Below are 25,951 nucleotides of genomic sequence, written 5' to 3'. Positions count from 1 at the left end.
TCTTGAAAATTAAAGCCAGTCAATAATTTTAAGCATCATTTCTGTTCTCAGTGACCCAGATTTAATAAAGTTTGACTACATTAATTTCAGAAGCATTTTGTCTTTAGACCAGTATAGTGGGGTTGAGGTGGAAGAAGGTGGGGAGAGCAGCAGTCCAACCCCCACAGCCATGGCCTGCTGTGCAAAGTGTGTGGCAAAGTGTATGGCTAAAAAGATAACTTTCGTGTCAGAGAGCATCAGCTGAAGCAGAGTACTCAGGAGATAGCCAGGTCTCAACCAAGGCATAGAGAGGAAGAGTTTGAGAGAAAGAGGTCATGAATATAAGCAAGCTTCTTGAAAATAGAATGAGCATTCCACAAGGAGCAGGAAAAAGGAGGAAGGGGATTGATATGCTCTGATGGGGTTCAGGTTGCCTTGGAAGACCAGGATTGGGATAGATATTCTCAGCTGAGAGTAGGAGAAATATGTAGGAGAGAGGTAGAGGTGCAATGATAGTGAGAAGAATGAGATACTGTCAGGGACAGTGGAGATGACTGGATAAGAGGAAGAAAACTTCAGCTGACAGTGCAGATGACAAAATGGCAGGTGAGGTAAAGAATGTAGGAAATGGTGAAGGTGGACTTCGTGTCAGTAATGGAGGGAATATGATTAGAGAGGATTAGCATCAGGAAAAGAAAAATGTAGTGGAGCCATAGGAAATAGAGGCCTGCAACCTCCTTAGTTGTCTGGCCAGCTCCTCAAGGAATACGGAGTGGGAGCAGCTCAGGCCCAAGTTGTGTTGTGATTTCCAGAGTCAACCACTGAAGCATTTGGGAGAAGTATGCAAAGAGGATGCAGCCTTTCCAGTACCTGGCCAGCTGCCCAGGGAGCACAGGATGGGAGGCAGCTCAGGCTCGTGGTGGGTTATGGTGACTTTCAGAGTCAGCTACCAAGGCAGCTAGAAGAATGATCCTCCATTCATTTATCCCATCTTTTATCCATCCTAGGCATGTGTAAATTCTCTTACAGTGCTGGCCTCCACCACTCTTCTGGCAGACCATTAAAGCAGCTGTCAAAGAAAATATCTCAGTATTTTGTCTTATAGCACTTAGCCTTCTTAGAACGGCAGCTACCTGTGAAAAATATAAACCACTACTTTTTTTCCACACTTTGTGTTTCTGTAGATTTCTGGTGGGTTTGTAATAGGAGTAGAGAGAATGAAAAGCAATTTAAAAAAGCTTGAAGAGTGGTTGAAGATTTGGCAGCTGGGATTCAATGCCAACAAGTACAAAGTCATGCATCTGGGATGCAGTAATCCAAAAGAGCGGTATGAGATGGAGGGGAAAGGCTGATGTGCACAGAACAAGAGCAAGATCTTGGGGTGATAGTTTCTGGTTATCTGAAGACGGCAATGCAGTGTGACAAGGCAATAGCTAAAGCCAGAAGAATGCTGGACTGCATAGAGAAAGGAATAACTAGTAAAAAATGGAGGTGGTGATGCCCGTGTACAGGTCCTTGGTGAGGCCTCATCTGGAGTATTGTGTTCAGTTCTGGAGCCCTTATCTCAAAAGGCAAAGAGACAGAATGGAGGCAGTCCAAAGAAGGACTACCAAAATGGTGTGGGGTCAGTATCAGAAAACCTGAGGAGAGACTGAAGGATAGTAATATGTATACCCTGGAAGAGTGGAGGCGCAGGGGTGATATGATACAGACCTTAAGATATCTAAAAGGTTTTAATGATGTGCAATCGGCAAACCATTTCCGTTGGAAAGAAATCAGTAGAATTAGGGGTCACGAAATAAAACTCCAAGGAGGATGCCTCAGAACCAACGTCAGAAAATATTTCTTCACAGAGAGGGTAATGGATACATGGAATGCCCTTCCGGAGGAGGCGGTGAAAACCAAAACAGTGAAAGAATTCAAAAGGTCATGGGATAAATACTGTGAATCCCCAAAGGCTAAAGAATGGAAATGAAGAAAAGAGTGCATGAAGTAACTTGAATGTGTGGTGGTTATTACCCTGTTGATGCAACTCCATCATTGCTCTCCTCTTCAGTGGCAGGGGGTAAAGGGGAATTGGATTCATTCAGCAACCAAGGGCCCCGACTTTTACGGTCTGCGGAAACAAGTATCGGGGTAATCTGCTGATACGGCGGTTACTTCCCATAACCAATAAGAGTGATACTTTGATGCAACTCAAACATTGCTCTCTGCTTCAACAGCATGGCAAAACAGGAAATTGGATTCAACAATAATCAACAAGGGCTAGTGTGGGAAACTGATAAGCATGGGGGTAATGGAGAATTGGATTCAAACAGCAACTAACGAGGGCCCTATCTTTTAAGGTCACAGCAGATGCTACCATAAGCTTACTGGGCAGATTGGATGGACCATTTGATCCTTTTCTGCCATCATTTCTGTTTCTGTGTAGATCTACTGGAAGCCTTTGAGACACCTGCTTTAAATCAGACCAGAAGTGGGCTATTTTTATACTGCACTAAACTGTATTTAAACTGTGATATCTTGGGATCTGTTGAACACACATCTTACTTCATTGGGTTTATGCCTCTGGAAGAGTGACAGTCATTTATCATTTTGCATTAGGGCCCGAATACACGTTAAATGGATCTAATGCGCATATATCGCATGCTATATGTGATATTTTGTATGTCCCCACCAATATACCCTCTCCTATTATAATGGCCTTCTTTGCATGCAAAGAAGGTCATTACTAGGTAGTTCTATGATATTTTATCATGGCCGACCAAGAAGTTGGTCAGCTGTGAGAAAATAACTACACCTCCCTGGCATGCGTTAAAAGTGTGGCGGGAGGCCCGGGAACCTAACGCAGGACCTGAGGCTTCCACCGCACATTTAAAGCTGCAGTGAAAAAATACAAATAAAAAATAAACATGCGGCCAAACTTGGTGGTTGAGCGGGGGTCATTGCTGATCCCCGTTTAAACCCGGGGCTGCCGGTCGAGGCAGTCCAGGCACCCCAAAAATAAAAAAGTTACAAGTAAGTGCATGGCGGCAGCTCATGGCCCTCCCCCAATCCCCCTGGCCCCCCGAATAAGCAAGCACTCCTCCCTATGTGGCCTGAGTCCGATCCCTGGACCTTACCCTAGTCACATGACTGGGGCAAGGTGGAATCAGCGCCATTATGGAAAATGGCGCTGACCGGGATGGGGGTGTGAGGGCACACCCATCCCTGAAGCAGGATCTATTACAAGGTAAGGGGGTCTCTGGTGGGGGGACAGGGGCTTGCTTATTCAGGGGATCTGGGAGTCTTGTTCATTGCGGGGGGGCTTGCTCCATCGGGGGGCCGGGTGGCCACAGCATGCTTACTGTACACTTAATTTTTATTTTTGGCGAGTCAGAGCTAATTTTGAACAGTGGCCCTGGGTTGAAACAGGGGTCAGCAATGACCCTCGCTCAACCTCCCCGTTTGGGTGCAGGTAACTTTATGTGCTGCGAGCGGACCTTTAAGATGATGGCATTCCCATGAGATTGGGGCTACCATCGCGTTAAAGGGCCGCTCACCGCATTCTTTTGTGTCACGGAGTATGGCTGCAACGCAAAAGAATGCGAAATGGAGCCGTGGTGTTTTTTCGGGGGAGGGGCCCCACTATCGCAGCTACACTTCCCTGCGATAGTGGGATGCCTCCTTCGAGGACTCATTGCAGTTTGATGAATCTTGGCCTGAGACTGCAGTAAAATAAAACATGTTTGACAGACAAGCCCAGAAATCTGGTAATATGAAAAACAGCAGGATCAGAAATTATAGATACTCAAATTTTAGTGGAGGGGAAAAAACCGTACAAGTGCCTTTATTCTGTGGTGGTTCAATTCTGGTTCTAACTGTCTACCTCTTATGAAAGAAGCTTGTAAATACAATGGTTCTGTACTGAGTTGAAAATATATATAAAAAAAAATCATAATATTTCCTTGTTTCATCATCAATAAATATAATCTTAAAACTGTGCTTTATATTTATTTTTAAACTGAATTGATTTGTCTGCAGTGAAACACTGTTTTCATACACAAACCCTTCGGCTCCTAGATTAGTCCCTCTAGGATTTGACACTGAATTAGTTAATCTGGTTTTGCTCCTTGTTAAGTACTATGTAACTATTCCAGGTTGAAATGTGGATTAGTTTCAGATTGTGTTTGAATTTGTTCTGGCAATTATCTCCAGAGATGCATTCACACATACGTAATCCAGCATTAGTTACTCATGAAATAACTAACTCCCTGCTCCAGAATTAATGTGGAACTCTCTCTGTGATAGCCTCTTACTGTGGGCAAAAGCAGAAGTGCTAGACGGTGGCAGCATGAGCCATCATTCTCATCTACCCAGGATTTTTTCTTCTATTTTGTATCCCTTCCAGTTTCCATGCGTTCAGTCATTGAAGCAATAGTCTTTGGTTGGCAACCATGCATTAGAAGTCTCTCTGAGATCAGGGGCCCTAAATACAGACCCTAGATTGTCACCATTGTGCAAAGACTGTGACTCCCTTGTGCTTCTGCATCATCCTCCAACCCCAGCTGACCTGGCCAGTGGAAGTCCTGAGATGGAACTCAAGCTCAAATCTCTCCACTGGCCAAACTTTCTTAAATATTGCTGTTTCTGGGAATACAACATAATGTCCTGTTTCCTAGTTTAATTGTTTTCTCCCAATATTACTTTATCATGTATTCAGTTCCAAAGACCATATCTCAAAAGGGACAGAGACAGGATGGAGGCAGACCAGAGAAGGGCGACCAAAATGGTAGGGGGGGGGGGGGATCTCTATCAAATGACTTATGAGGAGAGATTGAAGGATCTAAATATGTATACCCTGGAGGAGAGGAGGTGCAGGGGAGATATGATACAGACCTTCCGATACCTGAGAGGTTTTAATGATGCACAATCAACAACAATTTTCCATTGGAAAGTAATCAGTATAACTAGGGGACCTGAAATGAAACTCCAGGAAGGATAACTCAAAACCGTCAGGAAATATTTATTCACGGAGAAAGTGGTGGATGCCTGGAATGTCCCTTCCAGAGGAGGTGGTGAAGACAAAAACGGTGAAAGAATTCAAAGGGGTATGGGATACACACTGTGGATTCCTAAAGGCTAGAGGATGGAAATAAAGAAGAGTGCATGGGGGGGGGGGGGGTGTTTAACTTGCTGGTGTGGCGGTTACTACCCTTAACCAATAAGCCTTCATACTGTTGATGTAATTCCATCATTGTTCTCTGCTTCAATGGCAGGGAGAAAAGAGGGAAAAGGGGAGTTAGATTCAGACCGCAACCAACAAGGACATTTAATTTTATGGCCGCGACTCACCTGCCTCACTGCGGGCCACCTCGACCTCGTCGGCGCCGCCCCGCCCGGGACCCAAGCCCCGCCGACCACCGAGATTGAGGCCCTGCCTCCCGGCGCTACGACCCGACCCGCAGACCACGTGGGACCCGCTGCCACCAATCAGAAGCAGCCCTAACAGGAACTGACGCCGCGAAAATTCAAAAATTAAAAAAAAGGTAAGCCCTTTAAATTCGGGCTCCTTCCCTGCCGGCGCTCTCTTTTGGCCGCGACTCACCTGCCTCACTGCGGGCCACCTCGACCTCGTCGGCGCCGCCCCGCCCGGGACCCAAGCCCCGCCGACCACCGAGATTGAGGCCCTGCCTCCCGGCGCTACGACCCGACCCGCAGACCACGTGGGACCCGCTGCCACCAATCAGAAGCAGCCCTAACAGGAACTGACGCCGCGAAAATTCAAAAATTAAAAAAAAGGTAAGCCCTTTAAATTCGGGCTCCTTCCCTGCCGGCGCTCTCTTTTGGCCGCGACTCACCTGCCTCACTGCGGGCCACCTCGACCTCGTCGGCGCCGCCCCGCCCGGGACCCAAGCCCCGCCGACCACCGAGATTGAGGCCCTGCCTCCCGGCGCTACGACCCGACCCGCAGACCACGTGGGACCCGCTGCCACCAATCAGAAGCAGCCCTAACAGGAACTGACGCCGCGAAAATTCAAAAATTAAAAAAAGGTAAGCCCTTTAAATTCGGGCTCCTTCCCTGCCGGCGCTCTCTTTTGGCCGCGACTCACCTGCCTCACTGCGGGCCACCTCGACCTCGTCGGCGCCGCCCCGCCCGGGACCCAAGCCCCGCCGACCACCGAGATTGAGGCCCTGCCTCCCGGCGCTACGACCCGACCCGCAGACCACGTGGGACCCGATACCACCAATTCAACAAACAGTTAGTAATTGAAAGCCGCGCCCCCGGAAGAGAATCAACCTATTAGACCTAGAGGAGAAATCCTTTAAATTCCAGAGATAACCAGCGGCGTCGCGCGCCCAAAGGAGCGCGACCTAAGGGGCCTGCCCCTTAGCGCGCCCCTTGGAGCGTCCCAGGTGATAACACACACCAATACCGCTAGAGCTCTGTCAGAATAATTCTAGGTCATGACAACGCCCCCAGATACAACCGGACACACTACAGCCTAGTCATTAGAGTGCCAAGTATTTCTCAAACAAAACCACAAACAATCACCTTTACCAGAATTCAGCACTCGGCACTGCAATCTCCAGCACGCATCCAACTCGTCTGCCATCAGCCACTCCTCCAATCATCATCCAGTAGCCACTCCTCCAATCATCATCCAGCAGCCACTCCTCCAATCATCATCCAGTAACCACTCCTCCAATCATCATCCAGCAGCCACTCCTCCAATCATCATCCAGCCTCTTCCAGAAGCCACGCACCTAAACCTCATACAGCAAGCTCTCATCCAATCACACACTACTATCAAACCTTCTACAACTCTACAACACTACCAGTCTTCGAACTATCATCAAACCCATCCTGCTCTCACCTCACTCAAGACTTAATACTCTACTACAATACAGCACACCAGTTACAATCTGACCACAATGCTCATGGGCCTCCCAATTCCTATCCTCCAGCACAGGAACTTTCTCACAGGAAAACATTCTTTGATCTCACGCCCACCCACCTACAAATCACTTATCCCCATCATGATTTCCCCGTTTACCCAAACTTTAGGCCTAGCTCTTTTTTCTTTGATACTATTCAACGCTCAATCGCTCTCCAAGAAAACACTAATACTCAATGACATTCTCTTGGACAAAAATCCGGACTTCTGCGCCATAACTGAAACATGGCTTAAACACACGGACACCGCACTAATAAACCAACTTCCAATTCAAACCTACAATATCTTCTCGATCCCTAGAAAGAAGAAAAGGGGTGGAGGTATCCTCCTAGCAGCCAAAAAAGAGCTAAAAATTACCCAATGCCCAATTAACTCACCTTCAAAAATAGAAACAGGCCTATTCAAATCTGACAGTCTACAAATCCTTCTAATCTATGCTCCCCCAGGCCTTCTGGAATCCGATGCATCACCCATACTAGAATTAACAACAACTTACCTAAATCTGGAGCACCCCGCCATAATATTGGGAGACTTTAACCTACACGTCGACGACCCCATTCTCTCAACTAATTGCGAATCTTTCCTAACCGCCATGTCGGCCATAGGCTTCAAGCAGATCATAAACAAACCAACCCACAGAGCAGGTCATACCCTGGACCTTATATTTGTAAACTCTAACATCTCTCAATCAACTACACCCAAATGCCAACCTGTTCCATGGTCTGACCATACTGTAATATCTTCCGCCTTTTCGCTAGAACAAATAAGCAAAAAACCTGTCCCACAACCTGAATTCATATACAGGAAATCGTGCACATCCGAGGAATTACACAATCATCTTGGCCCAGAACTCCCACTTATAGACACCTCTTCACCCAACTCAGCCCTCCACTCTTGGTCCAAGATAACAGAAACAGCAGCTAATAATCTCTGTCCTCTGGCAACAAAAAAACTCGATCACAACACCTCCAAAAGACAATCCTGGTTCAAAGAAGAACTTCAAAAACTGAAACACTCCCTCCGACAGAAGGAAAGCAAATGGCGGAAAACACCAACACAGACTTCCCTATCTGCTTACAAACTCGCACTCCACCAATACAAAAGCACTACATTAAAAACAAAAAGGGACTTCTTTGCTCAGAAGATCCACCATATTATCTTTGATTCCAAAGCCCTCTTTGCCTATGTATCTAATTTAACGCAAACCACGACTCCTGACATCCCTGCCAACCTAGCACAAGAAAAAGCAGAGGAGCTGGCCCTCTTCTTTAGCAACAAAATCTCCAACCTAATAACACAGCTGAAAACAAACACCTCAACGCCATCCAACACATACTTCCACCACAACAAAAACATCACTCTACAATCCTTCGAACCCATCACTACTACGGAGATACTTTCTACATTGAAGAAAATGAAACCTTCATCTCACCCATTAGACCACATCCCATCCAAACTTCTCCTGCTAATACCAGACACAATCTCCAATGCTCTGACAGACATCATTAACTGTTCCCTAGCACAAGGAATCTACCCGGACGACCTGAAAACTGCATCCATCAAACCGCTCTTAAAAAAACCTAACTTAAATCCTAATGATCCTACCAATTTCCGTCCTATATCCAATCTCCCTTTCATAGCCAAGGTAATGGAAAAATTAGTTAACTCCAGACTCTCAGACTACCTCGAGGAACATAAAATTCTGTTCCCGGCCCAATATGGCTTCAGAAAATCTTTAAGTACTGAATCACTACTAATTTCCCTGACCGACTACCTCATCATGGGCCTGGACAAAGGTCACACTTATTTACTGATCCTCCTGGACCTCTCAGCTGCCTTTGATACGGTTAACCATTCCACACTGCTAATACAATTAGCAAACATCGGAATAACAGGAACAGCTCTATCGTGGTTCAAATCATTCTTAGAGAACAGAAAATACAAAGTAAAAATTCACAACAAAGAATCTCAACACTACTCTTCATCTACGGGAGTTCCACAGGGCTCCTCCCTTTCACCAACGCTCTTTAATATCTACTTGCTCCCTCTATGCCAACTGCTAACTAATTTAAACCTTAAACACTTTCTTTATGCAGATGACGTCCAGATAGTCATCCCTGTCAAAGAATCCTACACCAAAACTCTTGAATTCTGGGAAAATTGTCTTAAAAAAATTGATGGACTCCTCTCCAACCTTAATCTAATACTAAACTCTTCAAAAAGCGAACTCCTCCTAATTTCATCTGAAAACAGTAACATCGACACAAATCCTCCACCCAATTTACAAGCTCCACAAGTAAGAAACCTGGGAGCTATCATTGATAACAGATTAAACCTTAAAGCATTCATAAATCAAACTACTAAGGACTGCTTCTATAAACTCCAAGTCTTAAAAAGAATAAGACCACTCTTCCACTTTCAAGACTACAGAACTATTCTGCAATCAATAATATTTGCTAAACTAGATTACTGCAACTCCCTGCTATTAGGTCTGCCTTCATCTCACACTAAACCTCTTCAGATGGTTCAAAACACGGCTGCGAGAATATTAACTAACACTCGGAGAAGAGACCACATATCACCAATCCTCAAAGACCTGCACTGGCTGCCAATTCACTACAGAATCATATATAAATCCATAACCACTATCTTCAAAGCTATACATCAACACTCTCAGCTCAACCTTCAAATTCCTCTCAAAAAATTTACGTCCAACAGACCAATCAGAGAATCCTATAGAGAAACCCTACAAGTACCACACTCCAAATCCATGAGGCACATAACCACCAGAGACAGAGCTTTCTCCACTGCAGGACCAACACTGTGGAATTCCATCCCACCAGATTTGCGACAGGAACCCTGCCTTCCCACATTTAGGAAAAGACTCAAAACATGGCTATTCATGAAAGCCTTTCCCGAACTAAACTGAACCTATTCCATTATTAAATAGTCGCTCAGACTTTGCCTTAATCATGGTAATTAACATCCCTACCTCATAAGGGCAATTCATTAATGCTTCAAGCACATTGTCTGACATATATACTCTCTCTATTTAATCCCCTGCTTCTTTTTCTATGCTCCAAGTTGTATTACTCCCTTGTTTTATTGTAACTGCATTCCTTAGCCTTTCTCTTGTTTAATGTGTTAATGTTTTATCATTACTATTATCATTATTTATTACTATTATTAGGATCAATGTTATTTTTTACCTTTTTGTTCCCTATCCACTTGTTAAATGTAAACCGGCATGATGCGATATTTATCGCGAATGCCGGTATAGAAAAACTTAAAATAAATAAATAAATAAATATGGTCTGGGAAAACAAGCATGGGGGTAACTTGCTGATGTGGCTGTTATTACCCTTAACCAATAAGCCTGAAACTTTTGATGCAACTCCAACATTTATCTTCTTCTTCAACAGCAAGAGATGACGGGGAATTGGACTCAAATAGCAACCAACAAGGGCTCTGACTTGATGGTCTGGGAAACTGATGAGTATGGGGGTGACTTGAATGGCGTGGCAGATACTACCATAAGCTTGCGGGGCAGACTGGATGAACCATTCGGTCCTTTTCTGCCATCATTTAGATGTTTCTATGGACTTCTGCAGTGAATATGGTAGTCTGTAGGCTTTTAATTTTGTTTTTGTTTTGTTAGAAAATATGTGTATTGTACATAATCATAAAAATAATTGTAATATTTAAAAGGCCTAAATAAAAATAAATGATAGAATTTGTTTCCTATTTTAATATGAGAGCTAGTTATGGTGAACTTGATTTTTTTTCAGGACTGGTATGTTTCCTTGGTGAGATCCCAGTGCTGCATCCGCTCAGACTCTGCGCTGCTGGAAGGTGCCGAGCTGCTGAATAGCATTCCTCCGCTTGAACTGTACTCATTCATGATCAGTAAGGTAATTAGTCTGGCAAAATGGAAGGCAGTGGAATCTCTTCTGCCACATCTGAAAGTTGCATGAAAAACACATTTAAAGTTGGATTTAGCTTTCAAAAGAATTTGAGCTGTCAACAGGGTGCAATTATCTTGCCTTTTTTGTTGAATAATTGGTGCTCCAACAATGGAAATCTAGAAAATCTATGGAACACTTTTAATGCAAATGTGGTAATATAATAAACGAAAGTAATGCTTTAAGTGTACTGCTGGCTTATATCCTACGTGCTGTATTTCTTTTGTAAAAAGTATAGTTATTAATCTAACATTGCAGTTCTAAAAAACATAAAATCAGTTTAGATTGTAATCTTATCCATGCATTGACTAAAAGTTGAAGGCTAGTACTTTCTTCAGTTGAGCGTACAAAAGCCATTACTTTTCACATGATAAAACGACAGTATTCTGGGCTGGCCTGTGACTAAGTCCTCTGCACTGTGCTCCATGCAGCAGGAAACACAAGTTCAAGACCTCTGTCTGATGGGTGAGGGGGCCTGCAGTATTTGTGTGATTCATAAAAGACAATGCGCTGAATCCCAAGGATGGAGGGAGGACAGCTGCCACTGCTGTGGTGACCTGTGCAAGCCGTAGATACTCCCCTCAGGCCAGCAAATGTATCACCTGGGCATGCTGTCTGAGGTGGGGCAGTAAGTGAGTGGGATTCAGTAAAGAAGGCGAATGTGATGAAATGAAGCTCTGTGTGCCTGAGGAGATTTCTTATTTTGCATTGAGACCTTTTTGTTTCCCTAGACCTCCTTTTCCTTGCAGTCCTTGAACTGGCAGGCAGGTGGCAGCCTAACACCTGCTGTGCTCTGCAATTTCCAGCTAACTTGTTACTTGTATACCCCAAAATGAGGATTAGACTGCACGCGTCCCTGATTTCTACAAGGTGATCTAATTTTGCAACATTCTGTAATGCTATTGGTCAGGAAGCTGGTGCATTAGGCTTTTGTTGGTTTTACAGTACCATCCCAGAGTGACGCAGCCCAGAATTTGTCAGAACTCCAGTATTTTTTATATTTGGTCTGTAGGTACATGTCTAGGAACTGGACACTGTTGCATAGTATAGGGTCTCAGTATCCCTATAAAGCATCAGGGAATAGCTTGTAGGTGAGGTACTTGCCCGGAGGCAAGCAGGAACCCAGTTGGTAGGTGGGAGGTTGCCACCTGCACCCATGTGCAGGTGGACCTGAGCAGTGCTTGGCAGGATACTCCAAGTGTCCATGGGTTTAACCTAGAATACTTGTTGGGGTTAGCCCTAAGGCATTATGTAAATAGACCACCTTTTCTGGTGGTAGTAGTGGGATCGTGAGGCTCAGTGTATAGGTTGAAGATCACTATACATTGGGGCCGATGGGATACCCAGCCTAGCGCATGAGTTTACATGCGATTGGACGCAGTGATTAGCACCGGCTGCAGTGATTAGCACGTCCAAAATGCAGGCCCTAACAAAAGTGAAACCGATAGCACCTGTCAGACGTTAACTGCGTGTAGATGAGCAAATTAGCTATTACCCCCGATGCAGTAAAGAATTGGGTGCCCAACACACTTTTAACATGATAAATTTAACTTCAGCCTCGGAGGTGGAGTAAAGTAAGCTTGCAGTCAAGAGCTCATGAAAAACATAAAAATTAGGCTCTCTGTGTTGTGATAAGTGTGTCCTTCCCCTTAGTATCATTGTGCCACTTTAATTACTGCTTTTGGTAGAGAAATATAATTGTATATTTTTACTTCATTAAAAAATCCCCACTTTTATTATATCCACACAATTTGGATGTCCATAGCAAAAGGGCACCTTATATTTTGCTGAGGTTGTTGAAGTGAATTATAGCAAAAAAGAAGCGGGATCAAAACGGACGCTCATATTGAGAGCCCGTTGCAGTTGGGCGCCCGATAAACTATTGAGCGCTACGAATGCTCAACTTTCTGTTAGCGTGACCTTTTTAACACTGCCTCTCATTTAAATATTGCGTCAGGCGCCCAGGGCATGTGGCTAGGCGCTCAATACAAGTCCCCTTTTTTAGAATGTGTGTTATTGCATCTGCCCCATTGAGTGGTTCAGAGTGTTTTTTGCTCTGCAGTCTCCAGACACAGCACAATTAGCTGCAATAGCAGCAGGACCCCCTTTTCCCATTCATTTTTTGTTGGTAGAGTTAGATTAGCTGCATGCTGATGGTTGTCAGCAATCAGCGGACTCTGGACAAAGTTGTCCTAACAGAGTATGTGGATGTCCACTGTGACCAGGAGTTTCTAGTACCCCCTGTTCAGGTGAGGGAGCATAAATGCATCCTGAGTTCCAGTCCTGTCAGGGGATCAGACTCCCTAATGGCACAAGTGGCAGGGCCTGATGCTATCTCAGCTGACATCTGGCAGATCTACATGCAGCTGCAGAAGTGAGAAAACCAATAGAGGTACGAAGAGCAGTGGGAAGACTGATGGCAAGAAGAGCAGGAATTTCAGCTGTAGATGGAAATGGCTCGCTTTCAGGACTTCAACCCATACACGGTACAGAAGAATAAAAATGGCTATACAACCCATACAAGGCCCAATGTATTTGCTCAGTTTGATACTTGATAACATTGAGAAAGTCTGCCGCCTCAGTGAGATTCCTGAGAGAGAGACTGGGTGAGGCATTTGGGAGGAAAAGTCATGGAGAGCACATGAGGGCTCCCAGTTTGAGGAGTCAAATTTGCAGAAAGGACAGTTGATACCTATAGCAAGTTTGTGATCCAGGTAAGATTCAGTGACTACCAGTGGCTTGCTGTATCTGAGGTTAAGATCCTGGAGGACTGTCAAAATCTGATGGTCCTGGAACAGATTTACAGATCCAGATTTTTTAAAAACCTGGGGTCATTTGTTCATTAGCTCTGTCCAGACTAATTAAAGTTTATTAACAAATAGCAAGAAAGTTGAAAAGATTTAATTTATTTAATATATCTATGTAATCCTAATCTGTGATTATTTTGGTTTTTGTTTATTTGCAAAATATTTCAATAGCCACATTTTTCTACTTCTAATTGTAGCAGACTTCCAAGTCATTCTCTTATTTGTATGAAGCAATAGAAATTATCTGGCTTTTTTGATGTGGAAACATTTACCAATCTGCCTATTCCAGTCAAAGTACACAGAAATAAATCATTAAACCTTTCTAGGAAGTCCAGTGAGATCTTTTAAATTTCTTTGCTGTTTAAAACTTTGGTAAAAATTTGAGGTCTTCTGTATATCATCCAGTGTTTTAGGAAAAGCATGGTACATTTTTTAAAACTTTTGCAAAATGGAAACATCAAAATTAAACGTAGTAGGTTTAAATATTTTTGTTTTCTTGCCTAAAAATAAGCGTAATAGCTGCTTTCTGAATCTTCTGTTGCCCAGTCAAGAACATATGGGTTTCATCCCTCATCCAGCAATTGGAGGCCAAGTTTTCTTTTTTTATGACATCACTAATACACTTCATGTACGGAACCAGTAAAGCCAGTGTTCTCTGCCTCCAGTTATTGGATGGACAGATGTTGGCAGACACAACCTCATTCAAAAATGTATTTAATTTATTGGGGAAAGTATTTCCCATAAGCTGGTAACGCCTTTAGCCAGATCATTTGGTAGTGTTTGAAAGCTTTGAGCCATACTCCTGCCTGCATTCCTGCAGTGAGGCAAGCTTCAGCTATTTACTGCTCCCAACCTCTGATAACATGGGCAAGGCGGGATATAGGTCATTCTCCCTCTCTTCCTAACCCACAAAACACAATAGACACAAATTGGGAAATTAGCAAGGCCGCAGTTTATTAACAGAATCTGATCCCGAGTGTCTGCAAGCATAAATATGAATCCCTCCCCCACCTCTTAGCATTTATGCCACCACGTCCCAGTGACATAATGTTCACCCTTCCCCTCTCCCAACTGCCAATGCCACCAGTGGCCACCACTTAACAGTTCTCCCTGCCACATCCCAGCAGGAAGAACCCGCAGCCCGAACAGTGACCACACTGCACAAAGCCACCTTGAGTAGCAGGCCCTCCAGCAATACAAGCCCCCCATGTCTCTCCCAGGTGCAATTCATTATTGTTTAAACAAACAGCAAGCTTAGGCTCGAGTTTACCGCCACAGACAAGGACAATCACAGTAGTCCTTCTTCCCTGTATGTATCCGGCTCAGTCCAGATTCCTGGGTTTATGCATCCTTTCCAACCGATGGAGACAGAGAAAGTTTCACTGACACTGCTTCATTATCTCTAGTGCCACCTGCAGTTTCTCAGTATTTCTCTGTCTCCAGCAGTATGGAGAGGTCTTTATTTTTGTGAGCCTTTCTCCCAGGGGTTTTTGGTTCCTAGAGGATCCTTCCCTGTTTGGTTGAGGTGGACGAGCTGGAGGTCGGGGTCCTGTTTAGGCTGTTGAGGACTCGGATGACTTGGCTGAGTCGCAAGGGACCCCCGGGGCTCCGGAGGCAGCGTTGTCGCTGGACCAAGGTTTTCATCCAGATGCAGCCGACATGGCTCCGGGGAATGATCTGGAGGATATTCCGATTTCAGAGGGGGATGTCCCCAAGGTGCTCTGCTTGTTCTGGATGGAGGAATTAGGCCTTTTGATTCCTTGGCTAAAAGTCCCACAGGAAAACTCAGTCATGGAAGGAGAGGGATCCGTTCCTGGATGCTCTTTTCTATGCTTCCATTGTTCTGTAGGGTATAAATCTGGTGGTCCAGATACCTCCCCTTCACAAGGCTGCTTAGGCAGCTGTGGGCTCAGGGTATCTGGTGCTTTGTTGCTCAACTTGCCTTCCCTTTTTAAATTCTGGCTGTTTTTTGTTACAGCTTTCCTCTTTCCTTTTTGAATTTGGCTGATCTTAAGCTGGACAGCTCTGTTTTCCATTCTGAGAGGAGGTGTTGCCAGATTTGTTTAAAGTTGCTTAAAAAAAAAATAAATAAAGAGGGAGCAGTAAGTGAGACCAAGTTTTCAGGTAAGGCATCTGGTCTAGGGCGGATGGCTCTCTTCCTCCGGCCATTGTCAATAGTGGGGGGGAGGGCTTCTTTCACCTCTCCGATCGTTGCGGCACTTTGGGCTCAGCAGGGGGTGGTTTTCCCACTGAGCAGATGACGGTATATGGCTCCGTCTGCCACACATCTTAGCCGCTTAGGGCTCTGTGTGGTGTGCATATCGGGGGAGAGGGACCGTCGGAGCCCCCAGCAACCACAAAACGGAGGAAGCGGGTTCAAGTTCTCCCGCGATGGCGGTTCCTGAGCACTGGAGGACAATGTGCGTCGGACCTCCGTTGGCGCAGGAAAATTGGCCATTTTTAGTGCTTCGGCAGTATGGACCGCACAGACAGAGGAGGAGAGAGTTTTCCCCCGAGGCTTTCTCCAGTCTACCCGCACTCCATGGGGGGGGGGGGGGCAGATGAGGTGGCTGGCTCAAATCTGCCTATATCTGGATCCTCTAGTGCTGAGGCCACACAGTTTCCGAAGGCTTCTCACTCTTTTTCGGAAGCTTATTTGGCTCAGCAGGCAGGGCTGGGAAGCCAGTCTCAGCCTCCTGTGGGTCTGGGCTTGGCTTCTAGGCCTGAGCAGTCCCAAGGTAAGAGGCCTACCTTGGTGCAGCGTTTGCTGGGTCCTGTTTAGGCTGTTGAGGACTCGGATGACTTGGCTGAGTTGCAGGGGACCCCCGGGGCTCCGGAGGCAGCATTGTCGCTGGACCAAGGTTTTCATCCAGATGCAGCCGACATGGCTCCGGGGAATGATCTGGAGGATATTCCGATTTCAGAGGGGGATGACCCCAAGGTGCTCTATTTGTTCTGGATGGAGGAATTAAGCCTTTTGATTCCTCAAGTTCTAGAAGAGCTTGGCTAAAAGTCCCACAGGAAAACTCAGTCATGGAAGGAGAGGGATCCGTTCCTGGATGCTCTTTAGGGGTCCCCCGATAGCCTTTCCTTATCATAAGTCTCTGAAGAAGATGGCGGATTGGGAGTGGGGAGCTCCCAATTCTGGCTTGAGAGTGTGAAGGATGATGGCAAAGCTTTATCCTTTGCTTGAACAGACTGAGCTCTTTTCCCTTCCAAAAGTGGATGCTGCGGTGTTGGTGGTCACAAAGAAGACAACTATCCCCATCACGCGTTCCATGGCTTTGAAGAATGTTCAGGATCAGAAGTTGGAGATTCACCTCAAGAGGATCTTTGCGGTGTCGGCTCTGGGTCTGCAGGTGGCTATGTGCTCCAGCTTCATGCAAAGAGTGTGCCTACACTGGGTAAAACAGCTTCAGGATGGGCAGGTGAAATCTGGAAATGAGGCTGCTAAAGCTGACGCTTGGAGGCATTGGTTGCTTATGTGGTGGATGCCTTATATGACATGGTGAGAACTTCGTCTAGTATTATGGGATCCACTGTGTCAGCCAGGCGGTTATTGTAGCTGTGCAACTGGTCAGCAGATGTGTCATCTAAGTCTCAGGTTTTTTGCCTTTTAAGGGATGCCTTTTGTTTGGAGAGGATTGGAGTACTTGATGAAAAATCTGGGAGAGAATAAGGTACACAAGTTGCTGGAGGACAAGCCTAAGAGCAAGCAGTCTTTTCATTTTATGGAGTAGTTTGTAAAAAGTTACCCAGGCTTCCGAGGCTACCATTGTGAGGTGACTATTGGGTCGTCATACGTTCTCAAGGGGCATCAAGTATCTGAAGGTTTGAGGGCTCATTCTACATATAGTCTCAGGTGGCCTTTGGGTGGAGGCTCATTGGTTTCACCACAGGAAATTTGTAGAGTGGCAACTTGGAAGTCACTGCATACTTTTGCAATGCACTATCTACTACATGTAGGCGATCCGGAGACTCACTCGTTTGGCGAGAGTGTCTTGTGAGCTGGACTCTCCAGGTCCAATCCTAAATAGGGAGCTTTGGTACATCCCAGGTCTCTGGACTGATCCGGGCACCTCCAGGGAAAGGAAATGTGGTTATTACCTGTTAATTTTTGTTCCTGTAGTACCACGGATCAGTCCAGAACCCGTCCAATCTATGGATGTGGAGAGTTGTCTCCTCAGCTGTAATTTCTTAATACAGTTTACAAATTTTTCAGGGTATGGAATACAGACTTGTTAGAAACGTTTTTGCTAAATTTGTTAAGTTGGATAGTTTTTATTAGTTTTGCAAGTGTTTTGTGCTTGGGTACAGGTCAATGCTGAGGAACTGCAGGTGACACCAGAAATTATGAAGCAGTGTCAGTGAAGCTTTCTCAGACTCCATCTGCTGGCAGGGATGTATAAACCCAGGAGTCTGGACTGATCCGTGGTACTACAGAAATTAAAATTAGCAGATAAGAACCAATTTTCCTTTCCCTCATTGCGGCTTTGCAGATCCTTTACTCAAAAAAAATCTTTCAAATGTTCTTGAAGCACGTTGTTAAACAAATTAATATTGATGTCAGACAAATGAATACTATCTGATACAGCCCCTCACAAGCATCCACTATTCAATCATATTTAATTCTAAATCCGCCCTGCCCCTCCACCCATGCCCCCACCTATTAATTAACTTTTTTAATTCCACGCTTCCACAAAGCCTGATCTCGGAACTTCCACCTGACCAAAATATTGGACAACCCAAACCAAATGGCCAGCATCACATTTATTAGAACTCCAAGATCCTTTTGAACCACAGAAACAAAGTCTCCTCATTTCCACCCCTCTCCCCCCAAAAGTACCACCAGGACCTCAGGATCGCCTCTGTTCTGTATTAAATCCATAATGACCAGTAACAGCTGATTCCATCTCATCTCTCCCTGTCTGAACCAGCAGACATGTCTCACCCAGATGCTCACTGTACAGCCTCAATAAGAGCCCTCCTTGTATGCCCAGTACACAAATGAGTGACCCATGACCCAGGTACACCCATTCTCAATTTCACCCTCCTGGAACCCTAGAAAACAAGCATATATCATGATTAGTAACCCCCCCCCCCCCCCCACTCAGATACCCTTTGCAACACCTTTATTTCACCCCGTCTATATGATGCGAATGCCTTTAATCGCCACGGGCCAATGCTCCAAATCTGCTCTTCAGACATACCCGCTTCTGCCGCACTAGTGGCTGCCCCTATCCAGAAAGAATGCGTCTTATACAAAGACCCAAATGCATGATTACCATACGCAGCACACTAGCAAACAGAAAGCGTGTCAAAGGAGATCTATCAACATACACCAGGAAACAACCTGCCCCAGATAGTCGAACTTGTAAAAAAGCCTTCACGCATTGTACTGAGAAAACTAATGCAACCACTGAATCTCCCAACTGGACCACTAGCTCATTACACTTCTGATCCACCTTGAACTGGTGTATCAGAAAACAAACCTGATACTCATATTCCTACACATTCATCTTTAATAGTCCCCCATTCTCTGGATGCCTTGTTGATGAAGCCACTAACTCCCCCACTCTCATAGCCCTGAAAAAAAGTAAAAACAAATGCCAGACGAACAACAAAACCTCATATGGTGATATGAACAGCAATTCCCTATAATAAATTGGCCTCCTGCTATCAGTTTGCACACTCCCTCCTCTTTATCCCAACCATCTAACAGGCGGTTGATACAAAAACTGCCGGATTACCTCAACCCATAATCTTTTGAAAGAAAGAAAAACCCACCACTTGAGCCCGCACTGTAGCCACTGATTATCCTGCCTGTTTTGCTGCTAAAATGAACTGAACTATGGCTTCATCCACTATTGGCCCCCCTTTTCAAACCTGATCCCAAAGAAAATTAGAAACAGCACCTCTGTCCTTGACATATGAATCCCATGTTGCTGGAGCCACTGATGATTGAATCATTTTCCATGCTCCTTCAGCTCGAACCTCCAGAGGTACTTCGGGATGGTCCTCCAATTTCCGCCACCTGGCGTGCCAAACTCCGGAAAATGTCCCACTTTGAATGAGAGAGTGCATCAGCGATTGAATTTATCTACACCAGGGACATGCTTCGCAGTCACATTCCAACAGAGGCACAACAACACATTCGCTTTGCAAAGCAGACACCCACAGACGTTTGCAGATTGACGATTTATAACCTCCACCACTCCCCTTGGTTATCACACCAAAACAAAACCACCTTGTCCTTCAAGTGATGACCCCAAAATGCCAAGGCTATCACAATGGGGAAACAATTCCAAGAAAGTAATGTTCTTCATGATACCAGATTCCTCCCAGGACTTAGGTCACTGTTCTGCACACCTCTCCCCTTTCCAATAAACTCCAAAGCCATGCTCACCCGGAGCATATGAATATAGCTCAGTCTCCCTATTCGTCACCTGGTCAGCCTATATTATGCAAATTCCATTATAGAATTCCTAAAAAATGTGATGCAAATACCCAATTCATCCCTTATGCTTCACAAAATTTGAATGAAATGATGACCCGCCTTAAGAACATAAGAACATGCCATACTGTGTCAGACCAAGGGTCCATCAAGCCCAGCATCCTGTCTCCCAACAGTGGCCAATCTAGGCCATAAGAACCTGGCAAGTACCCAAAAACTAAGTCTATCCCATGTTACTGTTCTTAGTAATAGCAGTGGCTATTTTCTAAGTCAACTTAATAGCAGGAAATGTACTTCTCCAAGAACTTATCCAATCCTTTTTTAAACCCAGCTACAATAACTGCACTAACCACATCCCCTGGCAACAAATTCCAGAGTTTAATTGTGCGTTGAGTGAAAAAGAAGTTTTTCCGTTTAGTTTTAAATGTGCCTCATCGTAACTTCATGGAGTGCCCCCTAGTTCTTCTTTTATCCGAAAGAGTAAATAACTGATTCACATTTACCCGTTCTAGACCTCTCGTGATTTTAAGCACCTCTTTCATATCCCCCTTCAGCCATCTCTTCTCCAAGCTGAACAGTCCTAATCTCTTTAGACTTTCCTCATAGGGGAGCTGTTCCATCCCCTTTATCATTTTGGTCGCCCTTCTCTGTGCCTTCTCCATCGCAACTATATCTTTTTTTGAGATGCGGTGACCAGAATTGTACACAGTATTCAAGGTGCAGTCTCATCATGGAGCGATACAGAGGCATTATGACCTTTTCTATTTTATTCATCATTCCCTTTCTAATAATTCCCAACATTCTGTTTGCTTTTTTGACTGCCCCAGCACACTGAACCGATGATTTCAGTGTGTTATCCACTAATACGCCTAGATCTTTCTTGGGTGGTAGTTCTTAATATGGAACCTAACATTGTGTATCTATAGCATGGGTTATTTTTCCCTATATGCATCACCTTGCACTTATCCACATTAAATTTCATCTGCCATTTGGATGCCCAATTTTCCAGTCTCACAAGGTCTTCCTGCAATTTATCACAATCTGCTTGTGATTTAACTAATTTTGTATAACCTGTAAATTTGATTACCTCACTCGTCGTATTCCTTTCCAGATCATTTATAAATATATTGAAAAGCACGGGTCCCAATATAGATCCCTGAGGCCTCCACTGCCCACTCCCCCTCCACTGAGAAAATTGTCCTTTTAACCTTTTAGATCCTGCTCATTGAAAGAATTATTTCCTGATGCCCCTTTTTACATATCTTAGTTAACTAGACTCAAATATGGTATAAGTATGATATAAAAAATGTGCTAAGTATATGAAAAAATGTTCCACTTGTGGAACTTTGGTACCTAAAAGGTTAATCCTACTCTGTTTCCTGTCTTTTTAGCCAATTTGTAATTCACGAAAAGACATCGCCACCTATCCCATGACTTTTTACTTTTCCTAGAAGCCTCTCATGAGGAACTTTGTCAAATGCCTTCTAAAAATCCAAATACACTACATCTACCGGTTCACCTTTATCTACATGTTTATTAACTACTTCAAAAAAGTGAAGCAGATTTGTGAGGCAAAACTTGCCTTAGGTAAAACCATGCTGACTTTGTTCCATTAAACCATGTCTTTCTATATGTTCTGTGATTTTGATATATAACCACACAACTCCGAGCTATGGCTCCATACTGTACTAAGTTGTACGCCATGGGGCTTAGAGCAACGCTGGTATTCCCGGCTCGCCTACGAATATCGACTCCACAAGGTCCTAAGTGGATAAATACACCCGAGGGAGCATAGCAATTTCTCCTGGAACAGGAAAGTTCCCGCACTGATCCTCAGTTTGCTGAAATCTTGACTTTCCCGAGAGTAGCTGGGTAACAGTTATCCGGGAGAGAGTGGCCATTATATAGTTGGAAGAGGCAGGCTATGCCCCTAATCCGCTGGTGCGAACAGGCAGACACCTCTTCCCTCTGCCAGTTACAAGGCAAAGGGCATATGCCATAGGCCTGGGGTTGTTTAAAAATTTTGACTTTCGAAATGTTATTGCCTGGGTTATGGTTATAGGAAGCGGGGACTGTTAACCCCGGCTCTAAGTTGATCCCTTTTACAAATTTTAGATTGTATTCCTGGTACTGAAACATTTTCTCACTAATTACTGAAGAGACGCCTGTTTACAATCTCATTGTTAAACCATGTTATCTTCACATGGGCTTGGAGGGGGGGGGGGGAATGGAGCACACAGGAGTGTTCTCTTTGCCCAATAGGGGCGTGTTAGGTAAATGAGGATAATTGGGTGGGTGGAGTTTGGGCTGGGGACAGATGGGGAAGGGGGGGAAGGAAAGAGAACAGAGGGACCCCTACATGAAGCCGTAACGACGTGTTCCAAGGCCCGACCAGTGTAGACTGCACAACTTGGTCCAGCACTAGCCCGCACTTTGGAGGATGGGAGCCTTAGCTGGGAGAGCCCCCGTCATTCTGGTAATTCTTAATTTTTCAATGCCTTTTGGGGAACAGAACATGAATCGCTAATAGAGGCCTGCATCTGATATCCTGGAACATTCATGGCATCCACTCCCCCATTAAAAGATCTAAAATTTTGACCACCTTGCAGAAAAAATCTGCTGATATAGCGTTTTTGCAGGAAACCCATCTAAGTGACTTGGAACACAGAAAATTGTGCACGAGGTGGGAGGGAGCAGTGCATTATGCCTCGGCCACCTCGAGATCAGCGGGTGTTGCTATATTACTTAATAGAAATACTCCACTAACGGTGCAAAAGGAGGTCAAGGACCCGGAGGGTAGATATATTATCTTGGTTACAGAATTAAATCAGAATATTACAGTCTATTGTAATGTATATGCTCCTAATAACCCACAGCTTGAGTACTTTCGAGATATCTATAAACATTTGGTCCCTTATATGGAACACACTATCCTAATTGGAGGGGATTTCAATACTATTCGGGTTGCACAGATGGACAAAGACTCCGCTCGCCAGAGTACTAGTGCTCAGAGCAATGGTATTCTGTTTCTTGAACAATCTCTTCACTTGGTAGACACATGGCGCACTTTACACCCTACCGAAAATGACTTTACCCATATTCCTAGGGTTCATGGGTCCCAATCTAGATTGGATTATCTTCTGTTGAGTACGCATGCCTTTTCTCAATTACAAGAAGCAGGTATGATGATATAAATAATATAGGATCATGCACCGGTCTGGGTCACACTAGGGGGGCACACCAGCCAACCCATCAGGGTTTAGTTGGCGTTTCCCCTATGATTTAGCGGATGACACCCACTTTCAAGATTATCTCGGTGATAAATGGAAGGAATATCTACATTTTAATAAGGAACATGTAACTGACCCTATACTATGCTGGTATACCACAAAGGCAGTTCTTCGAGGGGATATCATTTCCCACACTGCCAGAAGACAGAAAATGATAAACAAGCAGCTCTTAATGTTAAGTGCCCAACTTTACCAAGCAAAATGAGCCTTGACATCTGTACACTCATGAGCCAATAAGGAAAGGTATCTAACAATACAAAACACACTCAACTCTTTAATACATCAAAGAGCTAAGAAGAGCCTACTATGGGCCTCATTTTCCAAGGAGTTACCGCGTGTGATAAATTCGCAAATCGCGATGGCCGTTATCGCGATTTGCGAATGCAAATTTCTAATTTGGTATTCAGGGGGGCGGAGCATATGTAAAGCGGGACACAGTTATCGTGTGCGGCGAAACAGCCGCAGTGTTAGCGCGGCTCATAGCTACAACCCTTTCATTTGCGTTACATACTGCGCTAGAGGGCAGTAAAGGTTTATCGTGGTGCACGACATTTCCGGACAGCCTATTTCAGGCTCCAGCATGCGGAGAGAGAGAGAGAGAGAGAGAGAGAGAGAGAGAGAGAGAGACTGACTGACTGACTGACTGACGTCCTATAATGCCTATGCCTAGACAAGTATTTGTATCCCTATGGGAGGGCCACCTAGTAACTCGAGGTGGGGATTAGGTATGAGCGTAGGGGGTTGGGGGCCACTTTCGCATTCAACATGAGACCTACGGAAAGAACAGTGGTCTCTAGTGAAGATTTGCTGGCCGTCGGAGTGAGGACACTCACTCCAAGAAGAGATTTGGGCAACGTTCTCTCAACCTAGCTTGATGGACACTCTACCTGGGCAACAACAAGCTAGGTTGAGAGAACGTTGCCCAAATCTCTTCTTGGAGTGAGTTTCCTCACTCCGACGGCCAGCAAATCTTCACTAGAGACCACTGTTCTTTCCGTAGGTCTCATGTTGAATGCGAAAGTGGCCCCCAACTGGCTGGACACTTTCGCGAAAACATCGTGCACCGCGATAAAACAACCAATGAATCATCGTGGTGCACGATGTTTTCGCGATTTGCGACTCCAGTTCCGCGAATGGCAAAAACATCGCGTGCGGTGATGTTTCCCCACTGCACGAAAAATGCCTTATTTGCATAGGACATGCCCCCTCATGCGTTACCACTGCGATATTGGAAAATGAGGCCCTATATTACCAATTTAAACTATTCCAGTTTAGTAGTAAATCTGGGAAACTAATGTCCAACTTAATTAGGGCACAACGTGGCCCCCGATTCACAGCGTCCATGCGAACCCAGTCAGGCCAGGTGGTATCTGATACTCCTTCAATTTTAAATACCTTTCGAGAATATTATTCCCACCTCTATAGGTCAGAATCTGTGGACTTATATGCAATGAAATGGTACTCCTCTCAGTTGACGTTCCCAGGTATTACTTCCGAGCAACAAAAATGGTTGAATCAACCCATAACGTCAGATGAAGTCTGGGGTGTCATTAACCATACGAAACGGTTCAAGGCACCCAGACCAGATGGATATACAGTAGAATTCTATCGTGCCCTGAACAACTCACACCTCTTCTGACGAGTACTTTTAACGCGTTTATCACCCGAGGCTCATACCCACCACACACTAATTGTGCGACTATCATGCTCATACCAAAGCCGGGCAAAGATCGGATGCAAGCCACCTCATACTGCCCCATCTCTTTGTTAAATCAGGATCAAAAAATTCTAGCTAAGGTGTTGGCGGAGCGTTTAGCAACCCTGTTTCCCAATTTGATAGCCCCGGGCCAGGTGGGATTCGTTCGGAAGCGATTTGCCCTTAAAAATATTAAGTAAACTTTAGCAGCTATGACTCTTTGCTCCCAGGTTGGGGAACCATATTTAGTGGTTAGTTTCGATGCTGAGAAAGCATTCGACAGAGTAGAATGGGATTATTTGTTTCATACACTTCGCTCTGTAGGGTTTGATGGCTTTTTCTACGAGGCAATTCGTCTGCTGTATACTGACCCTATTGCCATTATAACAGTTAATAGGTCACAGTCAGCAGCATTTACGGGCCGATGCAGTAAAGTGCGCTCAGGCTGAGCGCACTGTTAGCCCCCGTTTGGCCGCGCATTTTCGACGCGCTATTTTTACCCCTTATACAGTAAGGGGTAATAGCACGTGGAAAATGCACGGCCAATCCCCCCGACACTAATAGTGCCCGCAACATGCAAATGCATGTTGATGGGCCTATTAGTCATTCCCGCGCGATACAGAAAGTAACGCCTGCCAAAGGCAGGAGTTATTTTCGGCCGGCACCGGGAAAGTGTACAGAAAAGCAGAAAAAAATTCTTTTCTGTACACCCTCCGACTTAATATCATAGCGATATTAAGTCGGAGGCCCCAAAAAAAAAAAAAAAAATTAAAAATCTGCCCGAGGGTTGGAAGACGGATGCTCAATTTTGCCTACGTCCGTTTT

At 44.9% G+C, this 25,951-nt stretch overlaps 1 protein-coding gene across 1 annotated transcript in view; it reads left to right on the top strand.

Moving 5' to 3' along the window:
• HTT (huntingtin) overlaps nt 1-25,951 on the top strand; it is a 797,032-nt gene that overhangs the window by 558,179 nt on the left and 212,902 nt on the right. Inside the window, exon 47 of the mRNA XM_029606726.1 lies at nt 10,706-10,828. Coding sequence (XP_029462586.1) covers nt 10,706-10,828 — 123 coding nt within the window. The remainder of the gene's footprint in view (nt 1-10,705; nt 10,829-25,951) is intronic.

This window comes from Rhinatrema bivittatum, chromosome 1 (genome assembly GCF_901001135.1).
Source record: "Rhinatrema bivittatum chromosome 1, aRhiBiv1.1, whole genome shotgun sequence".
Classification (NCBI taxonomy): Eukaryota; Metazoa; Chordata; class Amphibia; order Gymnophiona; family Rhinatrematidae; genus Rhinatrema; species Rhinatrema bivittatum.
This window is presented reverse-complemented; position numbering and strand designations above follow the sequence as displayed.